Here is a 26,379-nt window from a genome sequence, read left to right as displayed (position 1 = left end):
GAAGATGGAGATGAAAGTAAATGGGAGAAAACAGACTGATTAAAGACTGGTTCTGAGCAGGTTTGTTCTCAAGTCTCTATCTTGGGAGAAGGGCACAGAGATACAAAGGACTTTTATGGGACACAAAAGGTGTCCAGTGAGAGTGAACAAGACAACTGCAGACTGGGGTATAGGGAGCTGGCTGCTTTTCTCTGGAGTTTTGGTGTGTGTGTGTGTGTGTGTGGTGTGTGTGGAGGCAGACTGTATAGCCTAGCCTCGCAGAGAACTCAAGAGCCTCCTGCAGCAGCCTCTAAGTGTTGGAATTATGGCCTGTACCTCTACACTCAGCTCTTGGTGGAACCTTTTCAGAAAACACATGTCCTGGTGAAAACTATATGGGTCAGTACCTACAGTTTTGTTTGTTTTAAACAGACACATTGTTTTGCTAAAGTCAGTCCATGTGAGCTGAAGAAAAGAGGGTCATTACAGAAGCCTCATTTTGTTTATAGTAGCACACTAAAGAGATGGTTCATTAAAAAATTGGGGAAATGGTTGGGAAGAGGGATACAACTAATGGCTCTTGCCTGCTCTGTAACATGTGAAACCAGGAATTGAAATATGTGCCAGGCACACGCTTTTAATCCCAGCACTTGGGAGACAGGCAGGCAGATCTCTGTGAGTTCAAGGCCAACCTGGTCTACAGAGCGAGTTCCAGGACAGGCTCCAAAACTACAGAGAAAGCCTGTGTCAGTGAAAAGGAAATGAACAAAACAAAACAAAGACAAAAAATAAACCCTGAAATATGTAATATTAATTTGCCATATTTAAAAAATTGTGCTTAAGAAAAATAGTTAATCAGGTTGTAGTGGTTTGACTGAGACTGTCCCCCATAGGCTCATGTATTTTGAACTAACCCATTTCTATTATTCTGTGTATCTCTGCGGGGCTGTGGAGAACCAGGTAAGGTTCTGATATCTGTCTCCTTCAGCAGCTATATGGTATCTCTCTGACTCTGCCTATTCTCTCTATATGTCTCTGTTTGAATTTCCCGCCTAGCTTTACTCTGCTAAGCCATTGGCCAAAACAGCTTTATTCATTATCCAATAAAAGCAATACATGTATAGAATGGCATCCCATCTCTCTTCCCCCTATTTTTTATTAAATATTTATTTATTTATTTATTATTTATACAATATTCTGTCTGTGTGTATGCCTGAAGGCCAGAAGAGGGCACCAGACCTCATTACAGATGAGCCACCATGTGGTTGCTGGGAATTGAACTCAGGACCTTTGGAAGAGCAGGCAATGCTCTTAACCACTGAGCCATCTCTCCAGCCCCTCTTCCCCTTTTCTGTATAAATAAAAAGGAAGGTTTTAACTTTAACATAGCAAAATTACATATAACAAAATAGGTATTAAGCAAGAATTCCAAATACAATGTTTATGAGTCTAGAATTTCATATCTAATTTATATTTTATCATAACTAAGAAAAATAACTACATTTGTCTTCAACTCTTCAAAGACCCCAGAAAGATATAATATTACCTAAGTAAATGGAAAGTGCATTGTAAGCAACTTCCAAAATTCTAGAATTGACAGAGACATCTTGCTGCCTGGACAGTTACCCAAAGTTCTTCTGTAATGTTGGTGCATCCATCTTCAGTCTACTGGCTCATAGTGTCCAGTAAACTTTTCCATGAAGCAGGAAATATGAAGATCTGTTCTGCCTTGTAATGGTAAAGTTTATCAGTTGCTGTCTTCTGTGTCCTGCAGAATGTCTGTCAATTTCTTCTGTGAAACAGGAACCCTGAAGGACCATCCCATCTTTTGAGAATGTTCAGCAGTCACTTTTCTGTGGGTCCTGCATGTCCAGTTCATACAGTATACCATAAAGCAGTGCAGACACATTGAAGGCAAATTCCATAACAGTTTTCTTTGATGCCCATCAACTTCTCTGAAGTAATTGGTGCTCCCAGAAGCAGACAAGTCTCACTATTGAAAAAAGTCTAAATTCCTAAAATATTTTAAATGCCATATTCTGTAAGTCTTTGTTTTGAAGAATACTTACCCATTTGAAATATATCTCTGTACATCTAGAAAACTTAACTAACATGACTACAAGTTTGACTATTATAAATGACTATTTATTAATCTGTAATTTTTAATTATGTATTACATTTTTAGATTAGCTATATGAACATATAATACCTTAAACCAGAGGAGAAATATACATATAACAAAATTGACCTTAAATTAATATCAATAAGCCAAAGTCCATACCAGTGTAAAGAATTCATTGCTATATCATATACCTCTTTAAATGAATACAAACATTTATAAACAATCATTTTGGGATTTTGGGTGTTGTTTTCTCCAAACTGCTTTCTGCTGTTTGTTGAATTAAGTATTTTTAGGGTTCATGGAGACCTTTTGGGGGAATCTTGCTTCATCAAACCATATTAGCCTGGAAGGAATCCACAGGTCCTCATCTTCTGTGGAAATAAAAGCAGAATGTGTGTGTGTGTGTGTGTGTGTGTGTGTATATATATATATATCTGTCTGTCTGTCTGTCTGTATGTATGTATAGTGTTGGTTTAGCTTTGTAGCCTGTATAGTAAAATGTCTCTCTGTACTTAGCTCATTTTCAGTCAAAAAATTCAAAGAAAACACAATAATATATATAATACAAATTCGATGTGTATTTTCATCTTTATATGGCTTATTTTTTTTTACTCTGTTACTTTTTAATATTATTTTATTATCTTTACTCCTTTAATCTATGACTGTCTGTACTTCTGTCTATATTCTTTTTCTTTCTCTCCCAAGTCTATCTACATTTTTAAAACACATTGTGACCCATTCAGAGGTTTCTTTTTGTCTGTATCTGTCTTTATTGCCTAGCTGTAATCATTTTCTGACCAGGAGAGCCTTTTTTTCTTTTTAAATGTGAAGTGGTCGTGGCTAGGACCAACTCCAGGACCCTGTCTATTGCTTCTCCCACTCCAACATGGCAGAGGTATGTTCACTGCTTCTGTGAGCCATGCTCCTTGCCCCAACTCCAGGGTTGCAGTGGGTCTATGTTGACATTAAGCAACTCGTAACACTCTGCTCACATACCCCATTTAAGTGATCTGTAGCCGGAACTCCCAAAAGAGCCAGAGCCATTCATGCCAGTATGAACTAGGAAGCCATCTCTTAAAGAAGCTGTGCCTCTGCTTGCAGCCAGCAAACAGCCTAAATGAGAAAAAAAAATGTGGCAACCAAGAAGTTGTGCTTGGTTCCCATTTTTGTGAGTCTAGAAGCTCTCTCTCTCTCTCTTTTTTTCTTAAGCTTTTTTTAGGTCTTATGTGGATCCATGCCCCAGACGGTGGGCACCATTTTGTAACCGGAGACTGCACGTTTGGTTCCCAGATGCCCAGACCCAAAAAAATCACACAGAAACTATATTGATTACAACACTGATTGGCCAATGACTTAGGAGTATTTCTAGCTAGCTCTTACATATTGAATTAACCCATTTCTATTATTCTATGTATTGCCACGAGGCTGTGGCTTATCAGGTAAAGTTCTGGCATGTGTCTCCTTCGGCAGCTATGGCATCTCTCTGATTCCGCCTACTCTCTATATATATCTCTGTTCGGAAATCCTGCCTGACTTTACTCTTCTAAGCCATTGGCTAAAGTAGCTTTATTCATTAACCAATAAAAGCAACACATATATAGAAGGGAACCATAGTATTTTATGTTTACCTAAAATTATATATACCTATAAGTATGTGCCATAGATAGATTGATTTTAGCGTTAAAAGACTCACAGCCTTTCTCTCTACGTTGTGGTAGTGGTAAAGGATGTGAGCTCCTGACATTCTGCTCCATACCTGCTGCCATGCCTCCCTGCCATGACCGGCGGTTATCCCTCTGGAACTGTAAGCCGAATAAACTCCTCCGTCTATAAGTTGTCTTGCTTCTGGTGTTTTACCACAGCAGCAGAAAAGCAACTAATACACACATATATGTGGAAAATTCTAATGTGACAGTCTTGTCAATCTACATGATTAAAATCTGTGGCCGGCATGGTGGAGCATGCCTGTAATCCCAGCACCTAGCAGACTGAGACAATAGAATGGAGTTTGAGGCTAGCCTGGGCTATATAATGAGTTCATGGCCTATCTGGGCCACATCCTGAAACCCTGCAGCAAAACCCAAAAAAACTGTGTCCATTTATTCTATTCTTTCTATCTATATGTCTGTCTGTCTGCCTGCCTATCTTTTTTGGGGGGTGTTTTGTTTGGGGTTTTGTTTTTTTTTTTTTTTTTTTTTTGAGACAGGGTTTCTCTGTAGCTTTGGAGTCTGTCCTAAAACTAGCTCTTGTGGACCAGGCTGGCCTAGAACTCACAGAGATCCTCCTGCCTCTGCCTCCCAAGTGCTGGGATTAAAGGCGTGTGCCACCACCTCCCAGGTTATTTTGTTTTTTTTTGAGACAGGGTTTTTTTCTCTGTAGTCCTGGCTGTTCTGGAACTCATTTTCTGGACCAAATGGCCTCAAACTCACAGAGATCTGCCTCCCAAGTGCTGGGATTGACGTGTGCCATCACATTCAGCTATGCCCATTTATTAATGAGTGGTAGGGCAAGATCAGCCTGTCGGTTTGTTTTCATTTTTAACTTGTTCTGTATGTTACACAGAGCCTTTCTTAATGCTTTCAGAATCATCAGGCTATGTTTACCTAACTCTTAGATTCTAAGACCTCTTAGTTTGAAACATTCCAAGTCAGGGATGGAAAAATCTACTTTTAAAGCTTCAAGAGTGAGGTAGTGGGTAGGGGACTGGAGAGATAACTCAGCTGTTGAGATCACCCACTGGCTGCTCTTTCAGATTCCCAGCAACCACTTGGTGGTTCACAACCATCTATAGTGGGGTCTGATGCCCTCTTCTGGCATAAAGTCATACATGCAGATATAGCATTCATATACACAAAATAGATATACATTGAAAAACAAATAGACAACAATAAAAAACTTGCTGGGATCAGGTGTAGTGGCAAATGACTTTAATCCCACTACACAGGAGACTGGGGCAGGTGGATCTCGGTGAGTTTGAGATCAGTCTGGTCTGCATAGTGAGTTCCAGGACAGCCAGGGCTACATAAAAAACCAAACACCCCCAAATAAATAAAATAAATCTTTAAAAAAAGAAAAACACCTTGTGAATTATTTTTATGATCACACATTGGGAAGCATGTCATATAGAGTCTTTCTAATGTAGGTTGCAAAGATTAGGTGAGTCTGAGTGACCTTTACTAACCAAAGAGAAAATGAGGCTTGTGAGATTTTTAAGAGAACTTACAGGTGACAATTGAGTCCTGCACGGGTCTTATATAGACATCATGCTGAGTATGGACATTTAATTTAAAGGTCACATAGGAGAGCCTAGTTGAGTGAAATCTTTGGACACGGTCATTTTCTTCCGTGGTGCCCCTCTATGCACTCTTCTGTTTATGGCCTGTCTCCCCATGTCACCTAGTTGAATTGTGCTGAGGTGAAGGGCACTTCTGGATATTGCATCTTCAACGGGAAACAAAAAGGATGGAAGGGTGGCTGCAAGCACCTGTTGCTATGCAGAATCGTTTCCCATCATCTGTTATCTGATGGTGCACAGCTACCTGCAGCGCCCCCTGCCGGACTCCATAGACCACTGCATTCATGCACACAGACATGTCTGCACAGGCACATACATGATAAAGTACCTTTTTTTAGAAAGAAAGAAAGAAGGAAGGAAGGAAGGAAGGAAGGAAGGAAGGAAGCCCTCACACATGCAGGCAAAACACTAGTAAACATAAAATAAAAATTTTAAAAAGCTGGGTATACACACATATCTTTAATTTCAGCAGATTCTAGTGAGTTCCAGGCCAGCCTGGTCGGCAGCATAGTGAGACTGTTTAAAAAAAAAACAAATAATAAAATTATGGGCTGGATTCTTAGCACCCATGTGGCAGCTCACAACTGTCTGTAATTCCAAGGTCTGACACACACAGACAGACATACAGGCAAAAAAACCAATGCAAATTAAAAAAAAGTTATGATTGAAAATGTAAATGTTGTCTACAGCCTTCCCACCCCGACTGTGCCTGATCTTGTTACTCTCAGAAGCTAGGCAGAGCTGGCCTGGTTAACACATGGGTGGATACTGGGTGCTGTAAGCTTAGGAGGAAAAGACAAAAGTGTAAATGTAGAAATGTAATCAGGGAAGACGCTGTCCACTACCGTGGAGATTATAGCCAGCTGGTTCTCAGAGAGAACCACCTGTGAGAAGTCAAGATGGTGAAGTGTGTATTCATTAACAATAACAGTCTGAAGTCACCAACTGTTTTAGAGCTTTTAATTGAAGCTCAGGCTTTTCATTTATAAAAATCTTCTAAATTATTAAAAATCGGTTCATATTATGAACAAGATTATTCAGAATTCATACTAGTAAGTTTTATTTAAGATTAATATTTTGTTGGTGCCAAGTTATATTTGACAGTATTTGAAGTAAGGCTGAAGTCATGTCCTAAGACAATATGAATATCCCAGTTGGGAATGTTCTCATCATTCCATGTTGAACTTAGTTACTCTCCTTTTTCAGGAACACAGTGGCCTGTGCTAGATTGATCCTTCTAGGTGGTTGTAGAAGTTGGAATAGCCACTCTGACTAGATCACCTATCAGTGGTCACATGCTCTTTTCCTTAGACCTTTAATCCACCATGGCGCCTAGATAAAAGGTAGTAAGACAATTTACAAGAGTTGGTTCTTTCCTTCCACCATGGGGGTCCCAGGATTTGAACTCAGGTCTTCAGGCTTGGTGGCAAGAGCTTTAACCCACTGAGCCTTCTGTTTAAGTTCCCAAACATCTTTATTCATTGTTGTTTATTGTTTCTTTGGCTTGTGTGTGTGTGTGTTGGGAGGTATATGTGTTTGCCCATGCCATGTATGTGTGACAGATGGAGAACGCTGGGTGTCTTTCTTTATTGCTGTCCACCTTATCTTTTGAGACAAGGTTTCTTACTGAATCTGAAGATTACCGGTCCAGTTGGGCTGACCAGCCAGTAGGCTCCTGGGGTCCACCTGTCTCTGCTTCCCACTGCTGGGACTACATGTCCAACTTTTAAATTCAGATAGGTGCTGGATTTGAATCTGTGTCCTCTTGCTTTCCCGGAAGCACTCTTACCCATGATGCCATCTCTTCAACCCCCTACTCACATCCCATTCCCCTTTTAAGACGAGGCATCACTGTGTGGTCCAGGCTGGCTTCAAACTGATGATCCTTCTACCTCAGCCTCCTTGGTGCTGTGATTCCAGGTGTGTGCTGCCATGCCCAACATTTCATGTACTTTAAACATGGTAGTGGTATCAGTGTTGTTAAATTTGCTTATACTTCTTAGGCTTATGAAACATCTACTCTCCTAAACTGAATTTATTTTTCTTATTTATTTTTTCTTTAGTCTTTCAAGACAGGGTTTTTACTTTCTTTCTTCTGTGTAGCCCTGTCCTGGAACTAGCTCTTGTAGAGTTCAGGCTGGCCTTGAACTTACAGAGATCTACCTGCCTCTGCCTCCTGAGTGCTGGGATTAAAGGCGTGTGCCACCACCACCAAGCTTCTAACCTAAATTTTATAGAATTATTTTATTCTCCTTATAGCACATAAGTATTTTTTACTTTGGAAATTGTTATTATTTTTATTTTTTGAGGCAGTGTCTCACATATTGCTGACTGGCCTTAAACTCTGTATAGCTGAAGATGACTGTGAGCTTCTGACCCTCCTGCTTCTCCTTCCTGAGTGCTGCATAATTCAGAACTTCTTGCTAACTGTGTCATCATATTAGCTACCCTGGCTGCTTGCTCCTTGGCACTGTGCATACATGTGCATGTTAAGCTGAAAACATGGTTTGAGGCACCTTCGTGAATCTCACACTTTCTTCCTTAATGAGATGACCAGATGGTGCAGCGCTTATTTACACCTCAGTGAAAGAGAACAAGAACATAGACCTGGTTTATAAATACATCGTCCAGAAGCTCTATGGGTTCCCCTACAAGATCCCTGCGGTGGTGGTGGAAAAGGACGCAGTGTTTATGTAAGTGTGCGCAAAGTGCAGTTTCTCCTGTGCTGTCGCTCAGTCTCTGTGTTCTATTTTAGATGGGACTTGAGGCCTGTGTGACAAGTGGGTGAGGATAGTTTGTTAATAACCTGCTTGGACCTGTACCTCATTGCCCTTCAGTTTTACCCCGTCTCACAAGTTCTCTGCTGTTTTAGCTAAAATGTCTGTCAGGTGCCTTGTTGGTATATCAGCTTATTCAGCTGTTACGGTATATGATGCCCAAAATTTAGTGTGGACTTGGTTTTACATATTTTCGGGGAGGGGCTGGTAGAATGCTTCCCTAGCATGCTTGAAGTCCTGCAATTGGTCCATGGGGCTGTAGCTCAGTGGTAGAGAATGACACTGCATGCACGAAGCCACATGTTCAATCCTTAGTACTGTGCTCCCTCAACTCCCCAAAGTGTTCCATGGGTTAAGTGAAAAAAGTGATGATGTTATGTTTTGTGTGCATTTCTCCCCAGTCCAGCAGGATGGGATAATGATAAGAAAATAGGAATATTACATGAAAATTTTCAAACCTTGAAAATAGAAGATAATTTTGAAGACATCATAACCAAACCTCCTGTCCGAAAGGTAAGTTATGGAAATGATAAGCTGAGCGCTATCTCTGGCCTGCAGTGGTAAGGGCACAGAAGAAGAAGGTCTCCTTAGCTGTCATGGGAGTGACTGAGTGTGCTCTACCTGTGCACCTGTCCCAGCAAATGTCAGCTGACTACTCGGTTCCAGACAGGAGTCTTTTCATCTTTAGATTGCAGACACTAGCACTGAGTCTGTTTCTAACATACTGTGGAAGTCACGTGAGTGGACATGTGGATCTTGAGCACTTAGAGCACATGGAGACTGTGGACTTCAGAGGCTACCAGGCCAACACTGCAGGGCTTTCCTCCACTCTACCCATTGAGGATCTTGGGTCTTGACCTTAGTCACTGGTTGCCTGTATTGACTCATAGCTAGCTAAAACTTGCCATTTTGTTTTAGTCTTGGGTAAGGTTTTACTTTAGGATTGTTAAATCAGGTTCCAGAAGGTGTTTTTCTTATGTGTACATCTTGTATTAAGATGTTCCTAGAAGTGACATAAAATAAATATTTTTGTGTATGAATCCTCGTCAAAAATCTAATGCAGCATTTTAGGAAAAAATAATATTGGTGAGATACATGTCATGAACCTTATGGAACTGCAGTGTTCACAGTTTAGGTGTCTGTCTTCTGTGTGGGGGTTGTTAAGTAGTGACAAGAGCTCCCTCCTTCCCTCCCTCCCTCCCTCCCTCCCTCCCCCTCTCTTTCTCTCTCTTCCTTTTTTTCTCTGTGTAGTTTTGGAGCCTGTAGAAGGAGCAGTGGGCCGCTTCCTGCCGCCTGCCTCCCAGCTAGCTTTACCCCTGAAATAATTACATGGAAACTGTATTCTTTTAAACACTGCTTGGCCCATTATCTGTAGCCTCTTATTAGCTAACTCTTACATATTGATCTAACCCATTTCTAATAATCTGTGCAGCACCACTAGGTGGTGGCTTACCAGGAGGATTCTAACCTGCAGCTGTCTTGGAGAGGAGAGTCATGGCTACTACCTTATTGTCTTCTTCCCAGCATTCTGTTCTGTCTACTCCACCTATCTAAGCTGCTGTCCTACCAAAAGCCAAGGCAGTTTCTTTATTAACCAATGAAAGTAACACATAGACAGTTAACCCTCCTCCATCATTTCCCCCTTTTCTGTTTAAACAAAAAAGAAAGGCTTTAACTTTAACATAGTAAAATTGTATATAACAAAACAGTTATCAAGCAAGAATTACAGTTACAATATTTATATCTACTTTATCTTTTATCATAACTAAGGAAAACTATAACTAACCATTCTTCAACTTCATCAAAGACTTCAGAAGGATATAATATTACCTAATTAAACAAGAAATAAGCAACTTCAAACTCTAGAAATGACGGAGACATCTCGCTGTCTGGACAGTCACCCAAAGTTCTTTTGTACCGTTGGGGCATCCATCTTCAGCCTACAGGCCCGTAGTTTCCAGCAGACATTTCCATGAAGCAGGAAATTTCAAAGGCAGTTCAGTCACTATCTGCTGTGTCCTGCAGAATGTCTTGCAGACTTTTTCATGAATCAGGAACCCTGAAAGACCATCTCACCTTTAGTCCTCTCTCTGCGGGTTCTCTGTGTCCAGTTTATGCAACAGTCCAGGCAAGAGCAGTTTCTTGCCCAAATGGCTATCAAACTCCATAAGGAGCTTCTTTGATGCCCATCTTCCTCTTGAAGTAGATTGGTGCTACCAGGAGTAGACGTGTCTCATTGTCATGAAAAACCCTAAGTTCTTAAAACATTAAAATGCCATATTCTGTAGTCTTTGAAAGATATGAAGAATGCTTAACTAACTGAAATACATCTCTATATATCCAGAAAATCCAATAAGCGTGACTACAAGCTTGACTATTATTGATGATTATCCATAACAACCTAAGCCTGGTCCCACAGGAGCCTGTCCTAGAACTTGCTCTGTACACCAGGCTGGCCTCGAACTCCCAGAGATCCGCCTGTCTCTGCCTCCTGTGTGCTGGGATTACCACTGCCCAACCATGTGTAGCTTTTCAATATAAACATAACAAAATTACACAGCCATACTTGGGCGTCACTTATGTAAGCAGAGGCAAAGTTCAAGTTCTTGAACTGTCTTTCAGTCTAATTCACACAGTTTTTAGTGGTGTTAGCAAACTTATTCAACTTACTCATTTCTTTCGACTTACTCCTTTCAGTTTGTGCATGAGAAGGAGATCATGGCAGAAGATGATCAAGTGTTTCTTATGAAGTTACAGGTATGAAGTCACGTTCAAGGTGGTCTTTGTAGAATTAATTATGCAAAGATGATTTCATGTACCTTCAAGCCCTATGCATATCTGTATAACTATAACGTACTTAAAATTGTATTACATTATTTATTTATTTAATGTGTGTGAGTTGGGGTGAGGTGTACATGCATGCTGTTATTTCTGTGTTGTGAGAGGACAGCTTTTGGGGGTTGGTCCTCCTGGGTATATTGGTCATCATCTAGGTCATGAGGCAAATGTCTTTACCCTTTTAACCATCATGCACCATGCCAGAGATTTTTTTTTTTTTTTTTTTTAGTTTTGTGAGACAGGGTTTCTCTGTGTAGCCCTGGCCCTGGCTATCCTGGAACTCACTCTGTAGACCAGGCTAACCTTGAACTCACAAAGATCCGCCTGCCTCTTCCTCCCAAGTGGTGGGATTAAAGGCATGTGCCACTACTAGCTGCTTTTACTTTTTTAAAAAACTAAAGTATTTTAATTAAAGCAAATTTTCTATCTATGAATGTTTTGTTTGGGTGTACATCTGTGTGCCGTGTGCATGCTTAGCGCCCAAAGAGATTAGAAAAGAGCTGTAGGATCTCGTAGAGCTGGAGTTTGGATGGTTGTGAGCTACCATATGGGTGCTGGGAATTGAGCCTGGATCCTCTGGAAGAGTGACCAGTATTCCTAACAGCTGAACCATCTTTCCAGCACCTTATTTATTTATTTGTTTATTGACTTTTTGAGACAGGATTTCCCTGTGTAATAGCCCTAGCTGTCCTAGTTCAGGCTGGCGTTGAACTCAGAAAGATCTGCCTGCCTCTGCCTCCCCAGATTAAAGGCCAATTCCTGGCTAATTTATTTATTTTTGACCCAAGGTCTCACTTTGTAGCCCTGGCTGGCCTGACACTCATTATGTAGACCAGGCTGGCCTGGAAATTACAAGGATCCACCTAAGTCTTCCTCTTGAGTGCTGAAATTAAAGGTATACATTACTATGCCTGACACATGGTTACTTTTAAGGCTAATGTGCATACAGATGTATACACCAGGTGCTGGTGGTGCATGCCTTTAATCCCAGCACTTGGGAATCAGAGGCAAGCAGATCTCTGAGGTCAGCCTTGACTACAGAATTACAGGACAGCTAGGGCTACACAGAGAAACCTTGTCTTTAAAAGAATAAAAAGGGGCTGGCAAGATGGCTCAGCAGTTAAGAGCATTGGCTGCTCTTCCAGCGGTCCGGAGTTCAATTCTCAGCAACCACATGGTGGCTCACAGCCATCTGTAATGAGATTTGGTGCCCCCTTCTGGTGTGCAGGTGTACATGGAAGGAATGTTGTATACATAATAAATAAATAAACCTTTAAAAAATAAAATAAAAAAGCCTGTGTGTATGTATGTGTGTATGTATATATGACAGTAATGTAAGCTATGAATGTTTAAACTAGAATTCTTTTTTTCCCCCAGTCCCTTTTAGCAAAGCAACCACCAACTGCAGCTGGAAGGCCTGTGGTCAGTATTATTAACCTCGACAAAACTGTTAATGTTCAGCTCATGCTGTTGTAGTTCTCTTAAACACACACCCACACATGCACACACATACACACGCACACACACACAGTGCAGTATGCTTCAGTATAAACTTCAGTTGGTAATTCTTCTGCAATTGTGAGATGTTTTTAAAGAATCTATAGTTTTTAGTACATTGAAATGTAAATATCTCTTCAGTGTTTATTTTATACCTGTATGTCACTGTACACAAGCTGTGTGTGTACTTTTACAAACCCTCAATACATCCTTACAGAGGAGTCCTGTTACATAATAGTTCCACATTGTAGATGGGAGTGGAGACTAGGGAGGACACCATGACTTGTCTGATCATGCAGCTAGGAAACCAGCTCTGTCTCCCAAGCTTGTGCTCAGAGCTACACTTCACTATCCAGTACATTGCTCCCTTTCCACCAGTGCAGATCGCTGTCCTGAAATGTGGGCTGTGGTGCTCCCTAGTAATGAGGGCGGGGTTGTTAGCGTTTTTATCAATAAGTTGTAGTGTAATAGCTAGTAGAATAGGTGGGGACAGTAGTAGAATGTTTTTGAATATTGTGAAGACTTTAATTTTTTATATTTGTGCTTTTCCCATTTTTTCCTAGGATGCATCACCAAGAGTTCCTGGAGGCTCCCCTCGAACACCAAACAGATCTGTATCATCCAATGTTGCCAGTGTGTCCCCCATCCCTGCTGGGTCAAAAAAAATTGATCCGAACATGAAAGGTATAACTCCGTCTCTTGAAAGAAGCAGTGCAGTATGTTTTATAATGAGCGTGCGTGTCTGGGATCTACTGGAATGCTTTCCTTTGCTGATCCATACTCTCTAAGCTTTGTTTGGTAGCTAGGAGCTCATAAACGGGCTGTAAACACCACAGTGTCGTCTCACTGTCTCACTGTGCTTGTGGCGAAAGCTTCAGTTATTCTCCTCTGGGAGACCGTTGGAGAAATTAATTTTGATAGTTAATAGGTAATCCAGGGTTGGCAAAATGGTTAGTGGTAAAGTCACTTGCCTGACAACCTGAGTTCAATCCCTAGAACTACCCACATAGTAGAAGGAGAGAACCAGTTCTGCATATTGTCCTGTAACCTACACACACATACACACACACACACACACACACACACAAAGAATAAATGTGAAAAAAAAAGATTATAAAACTCTTTTAAAAGGAACAGGTAGCTGGGTGGTGATGACACACGCCTTTAATCCCAGCATTCTGGATGCAGAGGCAGGTGGATCTCTGAGTTTGTGGCCAGCCTGGTCTACAGAGCAAGTTCCAGGACTACACAAAGAAACCCTGTTTTGAAAAATGAAATTTAAAAAGGGGGGAGGTATATTAGCATCTAATATGAATGCTTAAATTACTTTTGGCCCAAGGCTGTGCAGATACTTCAGTGGTTAAGAGTACTGGCTGCTTTTGCAGAGGATCTAGGTGCAGTTCCCTGCACCCACATGACTGCTCAGCCGTATATAACTGCAAGTCCAGGGGATCTGACGCCTCTTCTGACCTCTTTGGACCCCTACACACCTGTGGTTCATATGCACACACCTACGCACATACATATTATTATACAATAATATAAATAAAATAAAAAATATTCTTGGCCTTTTAAAATACTACTCTTGGACTGGTAAGATGGCTTAGCAAGTTTAATACTTGCTGTCCAAGCCCAATCACCTGAGTACAGGCCCCGAACACGTGAATGTGAGGGAGAGAAATCGGCTCCTCAGGTTGTCTCTGGCCTCCACATGTACAGTGTGGAGCCACATCCACCACCACCCACCCACACACACAGATCGGACATGAAGACAACAATAATGAATAAAATTAAGACTAAAAACCTATCCTTGCAATTACTTTGTGTGTGAGCAGATGAAAGTCTAAGTAGTTTGTAATAATATGGGAAAATGGAATCTGTTCTAAAACATTGTTTGTTTGTTTTAAAGCTGGAGCGACGAGCGAAGGCGTCCTGGCAAACTTCTTCAACAGTCTGTTGAGTAAGAAGACTGGCTCCCCTGGAGGCCCCGGGGTCGGGGGCAGTCCTGGAGGAGGCGCCACAGGGGGAAGCCCCGGCTTGCCGCCCTCCGCCAAAAAGTCAGGTAGAGCCTTCTGAGCAGGGGGCATTGTTGTTGGAGTGCAGCCTCACTGGGTGTGACACAGATGAAGTCGCTTGTGGCTTTAGAAACTGTCACAGTCTAATTTCAGATCATCTTCATCTCTCAAAGAAAAGTCAAACTTTCTATGCCTTTCAGTGTCTGGACCGCCGGTACTGGTCTTGTCTGGGGCTGCCTGGCTGGCCTTCATGCAACTGCAATCGTAGCAGTGTGTCTTCTTTTCTGTGTTCTCAGGCTCTTTCATGTAACCTGTGTTAGAGCTTCCTTTCTTTTCAGGGCTCAGTTACACACCCTATGTGGAAAAGTTATATTTCATTTGGTTATTTCTTTCTCTCTCTCTCTCCTCCTCTCTCTCTCTCTCTCTCTTTCTCTCTCTCTTTCTCTCTTCCTTCCTTTTCTTTTTTTCTCTCTCTCTTTCGTCTTGGCCATTTTGAATAATGCTGCTATGAATGTTAATTTTTATGTGATCTTACATTTTTAATTATTTGGGACATTATTTGAGATTGGAATTCCTGGGTCATGTCATGATTCTATGTCAAATTTGTGTGGGGAGGTCAGAAGACAACTTTCTGGTTTCAGTTTTCTTCTACCATGTGGGTCCCCGAGATCAAACTCAGGTCATCAGGCTTGGTGGCAAGTGCCTTTACCTGCTGAGCCGTCACATCAACCCCTACATTTAAAGATTGGAGAATGGCTGGTGTTTCAGAGAGTTAGACATGTCACCCCTCGGCTGGTTAGGAGGACTCTGGCCCCTGACCTTTATATGCTGCTCATTTTGAGGCAGTTCTTGCTCATCTCTCCAGATCCAGCTCTGCTGTTTGCTGGACTGTTCACTGCCTTGTGCCCTAAAAATAGAAACAACAAAGCTCACATATGAGGTTAATTGGTAGGTACTGGTGCACTGCCCCTCAGTTTAAAATGAGGACCTGTATTTTTAAGGATCTTTATACAATATAAGGCTACATAAAGTTTTTTGTTGTTATTGTTGTGGTTGTTTTTAAAGATAGGGCCTCAAACTCAGGTCCTATCTTAGCCCAGGTTAGCTATGATGTTATAGCGGTCCACCTTTCTCAGCTTCCGGAGTGCTGGGACTGCAGGCGTGGTCACCTGCCACCCCGACCCCCAAGCCAGGGCTTGGTGTGTAGCCTTGAGCTCAGCAGTCTCCCTTAGCCACCACAGCAGCCTTAGGAGGGAGTGTAAAGTCAGTGAAAGCATTGACCAGTTTTAAGTAGAAGACTATGTCTAACTCTTGTTCTTTCTGTAGGCCAGAAGCCTGTGCTCTCAGACGTTCATGCAGAGCTAGACAGAATCACACGGAAACCTGCTTCTGTTTCTCCTACAACACCTACATCTCCTACGGAAGGAGAAGCCTCCTGAAGATACCAAACAAAGCCATTTGTTCATTCTTCTGGGGAAAGCAGCTCGCCTCTGTCTGCCTTTTCCTTCCAAGTTGGAATTAGGGGGCTGGGAGCTTTTACAACAGACAGACAAAGTTTATGTCCCTTTTTTTTTTTTTTTGTGGCTGCCCATTTTTATAAGAGGAGCTACACAGAAGAAAGACAATTTTACATTATGTAGAATAACTGTTTGCATTGCCATTCTGCATAAAGAAGCAATTTTGGATTTTGAAAAAACTGTCAAACTATATAAGACTGCAATAGAACCAGGTTATCCTGTGTTCTAGGCTATATAAGCCTAGAAAATAATGCTCCGTACAGGAGCATTTAGGGAAGGGCATTGATTAACTCAGAAGTCTAAACTTGTGTTAGGTAAGACTATTGAAATCCTTTTTAAAATCCCATGTTTTTCTGAAGAACGCTGATCAGTCGTCTGATTTCACAGCAACCAGAGTGTAGTCACACCTGAGGCACAGTCGTCTCACCCCGTGATGCTGTACATTACCACCAGAAGGACTAGAACCATTGGCCAAGATGCTCCTCTGATCAAGAAAGCAAGCACACCTGAGTGTGAGAGATGTCGAAGTTATGAACATGTAAAGAGAACCGGCTTTGCAGTTGTCTATACATACATATATATATGTATATGTATATATATATGGCTCTGCCTTAATATACTCCTTTTTTGTTCGTGACTTTCAACTGTAATCAGTTAATAAAGTATTTATTCTCTGCATTCAGGGTCAAATAATGTGTTGCCTTTTCTTATTTGACAAATCAAATTCCAGTTTGATTTGTCAGCTAAGGAATGAAATTTGTTAGTAATTTGAAATGTTTGACTTAATAGGATTATTCCATGTATCTCATGCTAACTTGTAACTCACTATGTAGTTTAATTTTTCCCTACCCACTTTGGTGTTTTTTTTTTTTGAGGCAGAGTCTCATGTAGCCAAGGTTGGCCTTGAACTCCTGATCCTTCTGCCTCTGCTTCCCTAGTGTTGGGATTATAGATTTGTGCCATTGTGCCTTTTTTTTCTGTGGCACTAAAAATTATGTAGGGCCCAGCAGCACAAATCTACAGACATAAATATAAGTACTTCAATGGCAGTTGGACAATAGTTTTGCAGACAATAGTGGATTCCCACTACAGCATGACTTCCAAGGGCTTTTGGTCAGCTTTACAGAACCAGGTTTGGATATCCTTTTGTGGAGTGGGGCCTCTTAGTCAGTCAGAAACTGGTTGGTTACTCCCGTAACAGCCATGACACTGTTGCCATAGTTGGTACATCTTGCCTAACATTGAAACCATATCCTACTATGTACCTCATCCTGGCCTAGAATTTGGGATTGTCTTGCCTATGCCTTCCAAATGTTGGGATTACAAACATGCACCTCCTCAAATTAGAAGCTATTTTTAAAACTTGGCAATTGCACCAGAGCAGCGAATAGGTAGAAGACAAGTGTGACCAGTTCTGCCTTTTTAATGAGCTCAGTTTTTAGTGCTTGTTTTAGAATGCCTTTAATAAGGTGTTGTTTTTACTGAAATTCAGCTAAGAAAAGACATCTACATTTGACCTATTATGGACTTGTTATCTTTATTGTTATGATTTAAATTTGAAATATCCCCATAGGCTCATTATTTAAATACTTGGTCTCCCTGGTAGTGCAATTATAGGGGCAGGGATGCTATTGATTCCTTAGAAGATGATTCCTGTTTGGAGGAAGTAGGTCATTGGAAATGTACCTTTGAGAGGTCATCTTGTCCCCAGGCTCCTCTCATTGGCCTCCTTGTCTACCATGCATTACCTGCCACAGTGTTTTGCCTCACCGTGCTTAAGTCCATAAGCCAGCAATGAAGCAAAGGACTTCATTGCCAGCAATGAAGGCAAAGGAAGCAATGAAGGCAAAGGACAAGTGATCATGACCTAAAATAAATCCTCACGCTATGGCGCCAGTGAGATGACTCAGCAGGTAAAGATGTTTGCTTGCTCCAAGCCTGAGGACCAGAGTAGAGGGAGAAAACAGACATTCACAAGTTGTCCTCTGATCTCCACACTGATGTAGTATGTGAACTCCTAGTATATAGAATTTTTAAAATTTAGTAAAATGATAAATGTTTATGCTCTTTTCGAAAGTATTTTGTCTTAGTGATAGAACATGACATCGGTCTTTTTTCTGCTTTATATACTCAAAGATTTGTTTGAGACAGTGTCTCTAACTCAAGTTGCTGTCCTAGGACTGTGGGACACAGGCTAGCCTTAAATCTCAGTGGTTCTTCTGCCTTCGCCTCTCCAGTGCTAGGATAGCAGGCATGAGTCACCATATCTGGCTTTTATATTCCAAAGACATTTTCCAAATAAATAATTATTGGTGTTGGTGGCACACACCTTTAATATCAGCACACAGGAGGCAGAGGCAACTGGATCTCTGAGTTCAAGACCAGCCTGGTCTACAGATTGAGTTCCAGGACAGCCAGAGCTATTACACAAGGAAACCCTGTCTTGAAAAACCAACCAAACAAAACCCAAAAACAGCAAACAAAAACTAAACATCTATGATGTAACATTATCTTTTCACTAAAACTTTAAAATCTAGACTGTATGTGCTATAGTCCTACCACTTGGAAGATTGAAGCAATCAGATATCTGAGTTTGAGGTCAGTCTGATCTAGCAAGTTCCAGGCTAGCCAAGACTATATAGTAATATTTTGTCTCAAACAAAACCAAACAAAAAACTTCTTTAAACTCTTGTAGTTTTAAATTAAAATGTCATTTTACAGTGCTATTTGACACCCTGTAATTTGATGTAACTGCTAAAGATACATAAATACACAAGAGACTAATAATTTGTTTCTACATGGGGAAAATTTTCTGGGTATAGGAAAAAATGGAAGACGTTCTTATTTGCTCTAAAAGAGAAAAGCTCTTGAAGCTGGGTGTCGTGCACATCGGTCATCCCAGCTGCTGGGGAGACTCAGGCGGAAGATGGGGTGCGTAAGGCCTGTCTAGGCACTTTAGTGAGACTCACCTTAAAGTAAATGGGCTGGGGATATTCAGCTCAGGGGGAACATGTGTGGCATATGGATTAAATGCTCAGTATTGCATTGGGGTGGGAGTCATTGATAAAATCTAGACCAGAGAGGTTGGAGAGATGGCTCAGCGGTTAAGAGCACTGACTGCTCTTCCAGAGGTCCTGAGTTCAATTCCCAGCAACCACGTGGTGACTCACAACCACCTATAATCAGATCTAGTGCCCTTTTCTGGCCTACAAGCAGGATACTGTACAAATAAATAAATAAATTTTTTTAAAAAAAATATAGACCAGAAAAGATTCTGCAATTTTAGCAATATAGGGGTTTAAAATTTTTATTATAGTTCTCATTGTGAGGGCAGATATTTGAGTGACACAACATGTATGGAGGCCAGAGGACAACATTCAGGGTTTGGTTCTTTACTGGGGGATCTGGGGCTCAAACTCAGGTAGTCAGGTTGGCCTGGCAAATGCTTTTATCCATAGAGCCATCCCATTGGCCCTAGAATTTTGCTTTAAAACAATTGTTTCTGGTTTGGGGTTTTGTTGTTGAGACAAGTTTTCATGTAGCCCAGGCTGCTCTCTACAACCGGCAGGAGCCAAGAGTGAACTCCTGATCCTCCTGCCTCTGCTTCCAAGGGCTGGGTTTGCAGACGTGTGCCATCACACTCAGCTAATTTTATTCTTGTTTCTTTCAGCAGATTGGTGAAGTGTACAAACACAGAAAAGTGCATATTACAATTATGATATGAAATATCACAAACAGACCACATGTAAACAGCACAGAAACTTCTAATGCACTTCTCAGCCCACGTGTGTGCTCACACCAATGAACACACATTTCTGTATCTGTCTCTTTCTATTAGAGAAACACAAGAAAGATATCTGGGGAGTGGTGGCTCAGCAGTTATGAACATCTACTGTTCTTACAGAGGACCTTATTTTGGTTCCCAGAACCCTCATCGGGCAGTTCGCAACTGCCCCTAACTCCAGTTCCAGAGACCTGATGCTCTCTACTGGCTTCTGTGGGTATATGCATGCACATGATTTACATAAACTCACACATATATGATATGGGATGTCCTTCTGTATAAGTGTTGCTTTTATTAGTTAATGAATAAAGCTGTTTTGGCCAATAGCTTAGCAGAGTAAAACCAGGCAGGAAATAGAGAGTCAGGGAGTCACCATGTAGCTGCCAAAGGAAGATGCCAGAACCTTACGGGTAAACCACGAACCTCGTGGTAAAATATAAAGTAATAGAAATGGGTTAATTTAAGATATAAGAGTTAGTTAATAAGAACCCAGAGCTAATAAACCAAACAATGTTGTAATTAGCATAGTTTCTGTGTGATTATTTGGGTCTGGGCAGCCGGGAAATGAACACGCAGTCTCTGTTTATATAATGGTGCCCAGTTTGGAGTCCAAACCCATGACTCTGGGATTAAGACCCCAGCTAGCTCAGTCAGTAGAGCATGAGACTCTTAATGTCAGGGTCGTAGGTTCAAGCCCTACGTTGGGTGCCAGTTTGTAGTCATACCAAAGAGTTCCACAATAGCCCAGAATGGAGTATAACAAAGGCTTATTTATTTGGGGATAAATTCTCAGTATGGGTAGTTATCTTCAGTCCTCTGCATGGCTGGAAACTGGAACCAAATCAAGAGACAGTGCTCTTACCATTGAATCATCTCTCTTGCCCCTAAGAACTGAAATGTAACCAGAGGGGAAAGAACGGAAAGAGAACAAACAAACCTCCCTAAGATTTCTAGCTACCTGGGGTAGCACTTTGTTCGATTCAAGGCCTACCATTAATAGTTAGACAATAGTGCCCAAGACTGGAGAGATGGCTCAGAGGTTAAGAGTGCAGGCTGTTCTTCTAGAGGTCCTGAGTTCAATTCCCAGCAACCCCATGGTGACTCACAACCATCTATAATGAGATCTGGGTGCTCTCTTCTGATGTGTAGGGATACATGCAGGCAGAACACTATATATGTAATAAATAGTAAAGATAAATACTTTTAAAAAAGAAAATAGTGCCCAAGCTCCCTCTATCCAAACTCCAGACTGAATCCCACCCTCTCTCATCCCCAGGTAACTAGACGTTTACTATCTGCTGCCCTCCCAGGTGATCAAAGTGTTTTGCATTAAAGTTCTCACAGGAGGTAGCTGAACCCTCAACCTTTTTTCTCTAAGAGCGCTCTGTTCTTCACCATGCTTAGTGATGAACACACCAGCCAGCAGGCCTCCTTAGCAGGCCTTTGTTTTTGTCGCCCTCTGCTGGTGGAAATGGAACATGCAGATTGGGAATGTAGCTCGAGCTTCCCTAACTGCCAATGTCTGTCTGATCAGTTTAAACAACTCCAAAATTCATTCTAGGGACTTCGTTTGCCTTTCCTAACATTGTTTCTTATATTCTTTCTCAATTCCTTTAAGCATTTATGTATTTATTAGTCTGTGTATATGCCTGTCCTTTGGTTATCTCCCATTCTGAAGTGTAAACCTGAGGGCCTCCCCACACATGGGGTCTCGTTCAACACTAACACTGTGGTGTTCAGAGACACCTTTCCCCACCACCCATTTATGAAGGGACCCTTCATCTGTAAGTGTGTGTTTTTCACTGCATCACCAGTACAGGGTCCCTGTGAACCCACCATAAATTTGAAATATCAAACTTTTTTCTTTTTTTAATTGATTTTATTGAGCGCTACATTTTTCTCTGCTCCCCTCCTTGCCTCTCCTCTCCCCTTCAACCCTCCCCCAAGGTCCTCATGCTCCCAATTTACTCAGGATATCTTTTCGTTTTCTATTTCCCATATAGATTAGATCTATGTAAGTCTCTCTTAGAGTCCTCATAGGTTCTCTGGGATTGTGATTTTCTTTGCTTTATGTTTAAAAACCACTTATAAGTGAGTACCTGTGATAATTGTCTTTCTGTGTCTGAAATATCGAACTTTATTTTTTAATATTTATTTATTTATTTATTTATTTATTTATTTATTTATTATGTATACAATACTCTGTCTGTGTGTATGTCTGCAGGCCAGAAGAGGGCACCAGACCTCATTGCAGATGGTTGTGAGCCACCATGTGGTTGCCGGGAATTGAACTCAGGACCTTTGGAAGAGCAGGCAATGCTCTTAACCACTGAGCCATCTCTCCAGCCCCCAATATCGAACTTTTAAATGGAAATTTATTCTTATGAGTGTGTGCACGGGTATGGGTGTATACACGACACACTGTGCATATGGAGGACTGTCGTGGGACTTTTCCAGTGGGACTATTGTCTCCCTAATAATGTCACATGGGCTTATTATAAATATGAAAGTTTGGCCAATGGCTTTGCCTTGTTTCTAACTAGCTCTTATAGCTTCACCTGTTTGTATTAATTTCCTTTCTGCCTCTTGACTTTATTACCTTATCTCCATAGTACCCATCCTGCTTGCTCTGTGTCTCCTGGCATCTCATCCTTCTTTCCAGTATCCTCTCTGCCCAGAAATCCTGCCTAGCTATTGGCCATTCAGATTTTTGTTACACCAGTCAGAGTGACACATCTTCACAGTGTACAAAAAGCTTATTTCACAACGAAGGACAACTTTCAGGAGTCTGCTCTCTCCTTCCACTTGTGAGATAAACACTTTTACTGCCTGAGCCATCTTGCTGGACTAAATTAATTGTTTTGAGACAAAGTCTCATGTAGTCCAGACTGTCCTCAAACTCAGTTGCTGTGTAGCCCAAAGGTAACCTTGAACTTCTGGTCCACCCGCCTCCACGTCCAGGGTGTTGGGATTAGTGTGTGTGCCATCAACTATGTGTCGTTGGGGTTGCAACCCAGGACTTCATGCGTTCTAGGCGAGTCCTCCACCAACTGACCTGCATCTCCAGCCCGATCTTCATATTTTAGGTCAGCATAGAATGCGTGGTTTTCGCTGTGGTATTTCATCTGTGTTTTACTGTTCTTGGGCGTCATTTGTTTCCCTCCCCTTCAGCGGGCGCCCTCTCTTCCCTCAGTCTGTAGTTCTGTTTCCTGCCCTCTGTTGTCCTCCCTCCCATCTCTCTCAGCATCTCCTTCCCGCTCTTTTATTTATTTGTTTAGTTATTGAGACAAGGCTTCTCTTTGTAGCCCTAACTGCCCCGGAATTAGCTCTGTAGACCAGGCTGGTCTTGAACTCACAGAGATCCGCCTGCCTCTGCCTCCTGAGTGCTGTCATGAGCCCTTTTTTAGTTTCATGATCTACAAATACACCTATGCAAACACACACACATTCACAAATTTAAATTAGATTAAAAAATTATTCTGAGACTGGAAAGATGGCTCAGTGGTTAAAGGGCACTTGTTGTTCTTGCAAAGGACCCAAGATTGATTCACAACACCTACATGGCAGTTCACAGCTACCTGTGACCCTAGTTCCAGGGACTCTGATGCCCTCCTCTGACCTCTGCAGGCAGCGGCATGTCCATAGTATACAAATATACAGGACACATGAAGGCGTACACAATTAGTTAAATTTTATTTTATTTTAAAAAAATTTTTAAAAATATTTATTTATTTATTATATATACAATACTCTGTGTGTATGTCTGCAGGCCAGAAGAGGGCACCAGACCTCATTACAGATGGTTGTGAGTCACCATGTGGTTGCTGGGAATTGAACTCAGGACCTTTGGAAGAACAGGCAGTGCTCTTAACCACTGAGCCATCTCTCCAGCCCTTAAATTTTATTTTTTAAACCTTTTTTTTTTTGTATTTCTCTCTCTCTCTTGCTCTCTTTCTCTTTATGTGTTTGTGTGTGTATGTGTGTTTGTGTGTATATGTCAGGGGAGGACAAAAAAGGACACTGGATCCCCTGGAACTGGAGTAGTGGGTTGCTTGTGAGTTACTCTATGTGGGTGCTGGAAACTGAACTCAGGTCCCATAAAAGAGCAGAAATTGCTCTTAACCAGCAAATCATCTCCCAGTCCCATACATATCATTTTAAACCTAGGATCTGCATGTCAGAGACCATTTTGAGTTTGCCTTATTTCACCTAACAGTAACACTCAGTTGTATTCCTTTTCCTGCATAGGTCATGATTTCACTGAAAAAAGCAAAACAAAACAAAAAAACTGTTGAAAGAATTTCCCTGTGTATACGTACTGTATTTTCTTGGCCCGTTCCTCTGTTGGTGGACATCCAGGCTGGCTCCAGTTCCTGGTTATTGGGAACACGCTGCTAGAAACATGTGCAAGGATCTCTAGGGTACATCGACCCAAGAGCTTTTGTGTAAATACGCAGGAATGGCATAGTGGTGGAACGGCAGTTCTGTTTTCAGTGGTTTGAGGAACCCCGCACTGATTTCCATGGTGGACACACAAGTGGGCACTCTCACAGTAGAGAGCAGAGGTCTGTCTTTGTGACTTTCGCTCCTTCTGCCTGGGGTGAGCCCGTTCTCACAGCAGCCTTGGTTTGCATTTTGCTGAAGTTAAGGAAGCTGAACTCTTTACGTTCTCATTGGCCATTTATCTTTCTTTTGAGAACTGTCTGGTCAGTTCAGCAGTCTGTTGATTGGTAGAACAATTCGTTTCATAAAAATTATGAACAGTTGCAAATGTGTTTAACCCTGTTAAATAGAGTATATTTGTTTAGCCTTCCCTAAACATAGTTACATTAGCCCATATTTGGTAAAAAATTTTAAAATAATAAACCTAATTTTACAAAATAATAGTTGACTATCTCACATCATTTATTGAAAAGAGCCAATTTCCAGGTCAAAAAGTGGTTTCTGCTGAATATGGATGGATTCTATACTATCATTAAGTTAAAAAAAATCTAAAATTGAAAAATCATAGGTTGGCATGGTCAGTATCTTCCTTCATGTCATTTATCAATATCTAATATTCTGATTAATCTGTTTATTAATTGTCCTTTAGAACTTTCATTACTCTGCCTAGTGTCCTGCTGGGAATGGTTTTGTGTCTTTGGTTGGCACACGGCAGTAAACTTAATACCCAGATCTGGTTTTCAGTTGTACTACAGACATCCCGACAATACTGAAAAATAAGAGTTGGAAGACAGCTTTGTGACAACGTGCTTGTCGGCATTGACGGCATGAGCTCAGTTCCTAGAACCCACGTGAAAAAGCCAGGTATGGTGGTTTTTGAACTGTTCTGGGGCCACGGAGACAGGCACACCTCTGAGCCTTCAGAGCCATTTTATTCTAGCCTACCTGATGAGCTGGGTTCAGTGAGAGATCCTGCCTGGGGACAATGCCCAAGGCTGACTTGAGATCTCCACATTCACACGTGTGAGCCTGCACCTTCATACACGTGTGCACCATCCGCACGGAAGAAAAGATGATGATCTGAAAAATGGATCAGCCAGTTGGCAAATAATGACAGGGAGACTTCTTACTAATTATGAAAGCTCGGCCTAAACATTTATTATCTATTTAGTTTGTCTGCATGCACACCTTCATGCCAGAAGAGGGCACCAGACCTCCTTACGGATTACCATGTGGTTGTTGAAACTTGAACTCAGGACCTCTGGAAGAACAGTCAGTGTTCTTAACCTCTGAGCCATCTCTCCAGCCCCCGCTTTGGCTGTTTTTAACTATCTCTTTTAACTTATATTAACCCATTTCTATTAATCTATGTTCTGTCACTTACTGCCCACCCTACTTCTTCTACATCTCCTGGCATCTCTTGTGGGCCTACAGTCTCTTCTGCTTTCTTTCTGTCCCCGGACATCCCATCTATACTTCCTGCCTAGCTATTGGCCGGTCAGCTTTTTATTACACCAATCGCAGCAAGTACATCTTCACACAGCGTGCAAATATCCCACGATAGTGGGAAGTGAAAAATAAATCAGAACTCCACAGGAGGAGGTTGCGGGTACAACTCAACAGGGGTGTGTGGGTTTTAGCATGCCGAAGGCCCTGAGTTCCATCCCGGACACCTTTTAAAAACAAAACAGGCTGAACATGGAGGAGTGCATGCCTGTAACCCCAGCACTTTAGAGGTCAAGGCTGGAGGATTGGCACTAATTCCAGGAGCTACTACTGAGTTCTGGGTTAGTCTGCATGGTGAGATCTTGTTCAAAAAAAAAAAAAAAAATCAGATCGAAACCATACTTAAAGCCTGGGCGGAGTGATGGCTCTGTGGGTAAAGACACCAGCCGCCACTCCTAAAGATGATTCAGTTCTCAGGATCCACACGAAGGGATAGGAGAACTGACTCCCCGAATAGTTTCTCGATCTCCACACAGTGCCCCTAGATAGCTAGATTAAAAAATACATGTAATGGAAAAAAAAAAAACAAAAACCACCCCCAAACCAAAAAAAAAAAAAAAAAGCCAGAAGTCCACAGAAAGCGTGGAACTCAATTACCAGCATTTC

At 41.5% G+C, this 26,379-nt stretch overlaps 1 protein-coding gene across 1 annotated transcript in view; it reads left to right on the top strand.

The window, feature by feature from the left end:
* Positions 1-16,128, top strand: part of Dync1li1 (dynein cytoplasmic 1 light intermediate chain 1) — a 44,356-nt gene extending 28,228 nt beyond the window's left edge. The window contains exons 7-13 of the mRNA XM_048423367.3: positions 7,954-8,089; positions 8,575-8,686; positions 10,871-10,930; positions 12,389-12,433; positions 13,072-13,192; positions 14,418-14,570; positions 15,850-16,128. Of these exons, the coding sequence (XP_048279324.1) occupies positions 7,954-8,089; positions 8,575-8,686; positions 10,871-10,930; positions 12,389-12,433; positions 13,072-13,192; positions 14,418-14,570; positions 15,850-15,962 (740 nt within the window). The 3' untranslated portion in view covers positions 15,963-16,128. The remainder of the gene's footprint in view (positions 1-7,953; positions 8,090-8,574; positions 8,687-10,870; positions 10,931-12,388; positions 12,434-13,071; positions 13,193-14,417; positions 14,571-15,849) is intronic.
* Positions 16,129-26,379: the final 10,251 nt, after the last annotated feature.

The sequence above is a fragment of the Myodes glareolus genome, chromosome 4 (genome assembly GCF_982192425.1).
Source record: "Myodes glareolus chromosome 4, mMyoGla1.1, whole genome shotgun sequence".
NCBI classification, from domain to species: Eukaryota; Metazoa; Chordata; class Mammalia; order Rodentia; family Cricetidae; genus Myodes; species Myodes glareolus.
This window is presented reverse-complemented; position numbering and strand designations above follow the sequence as displayed.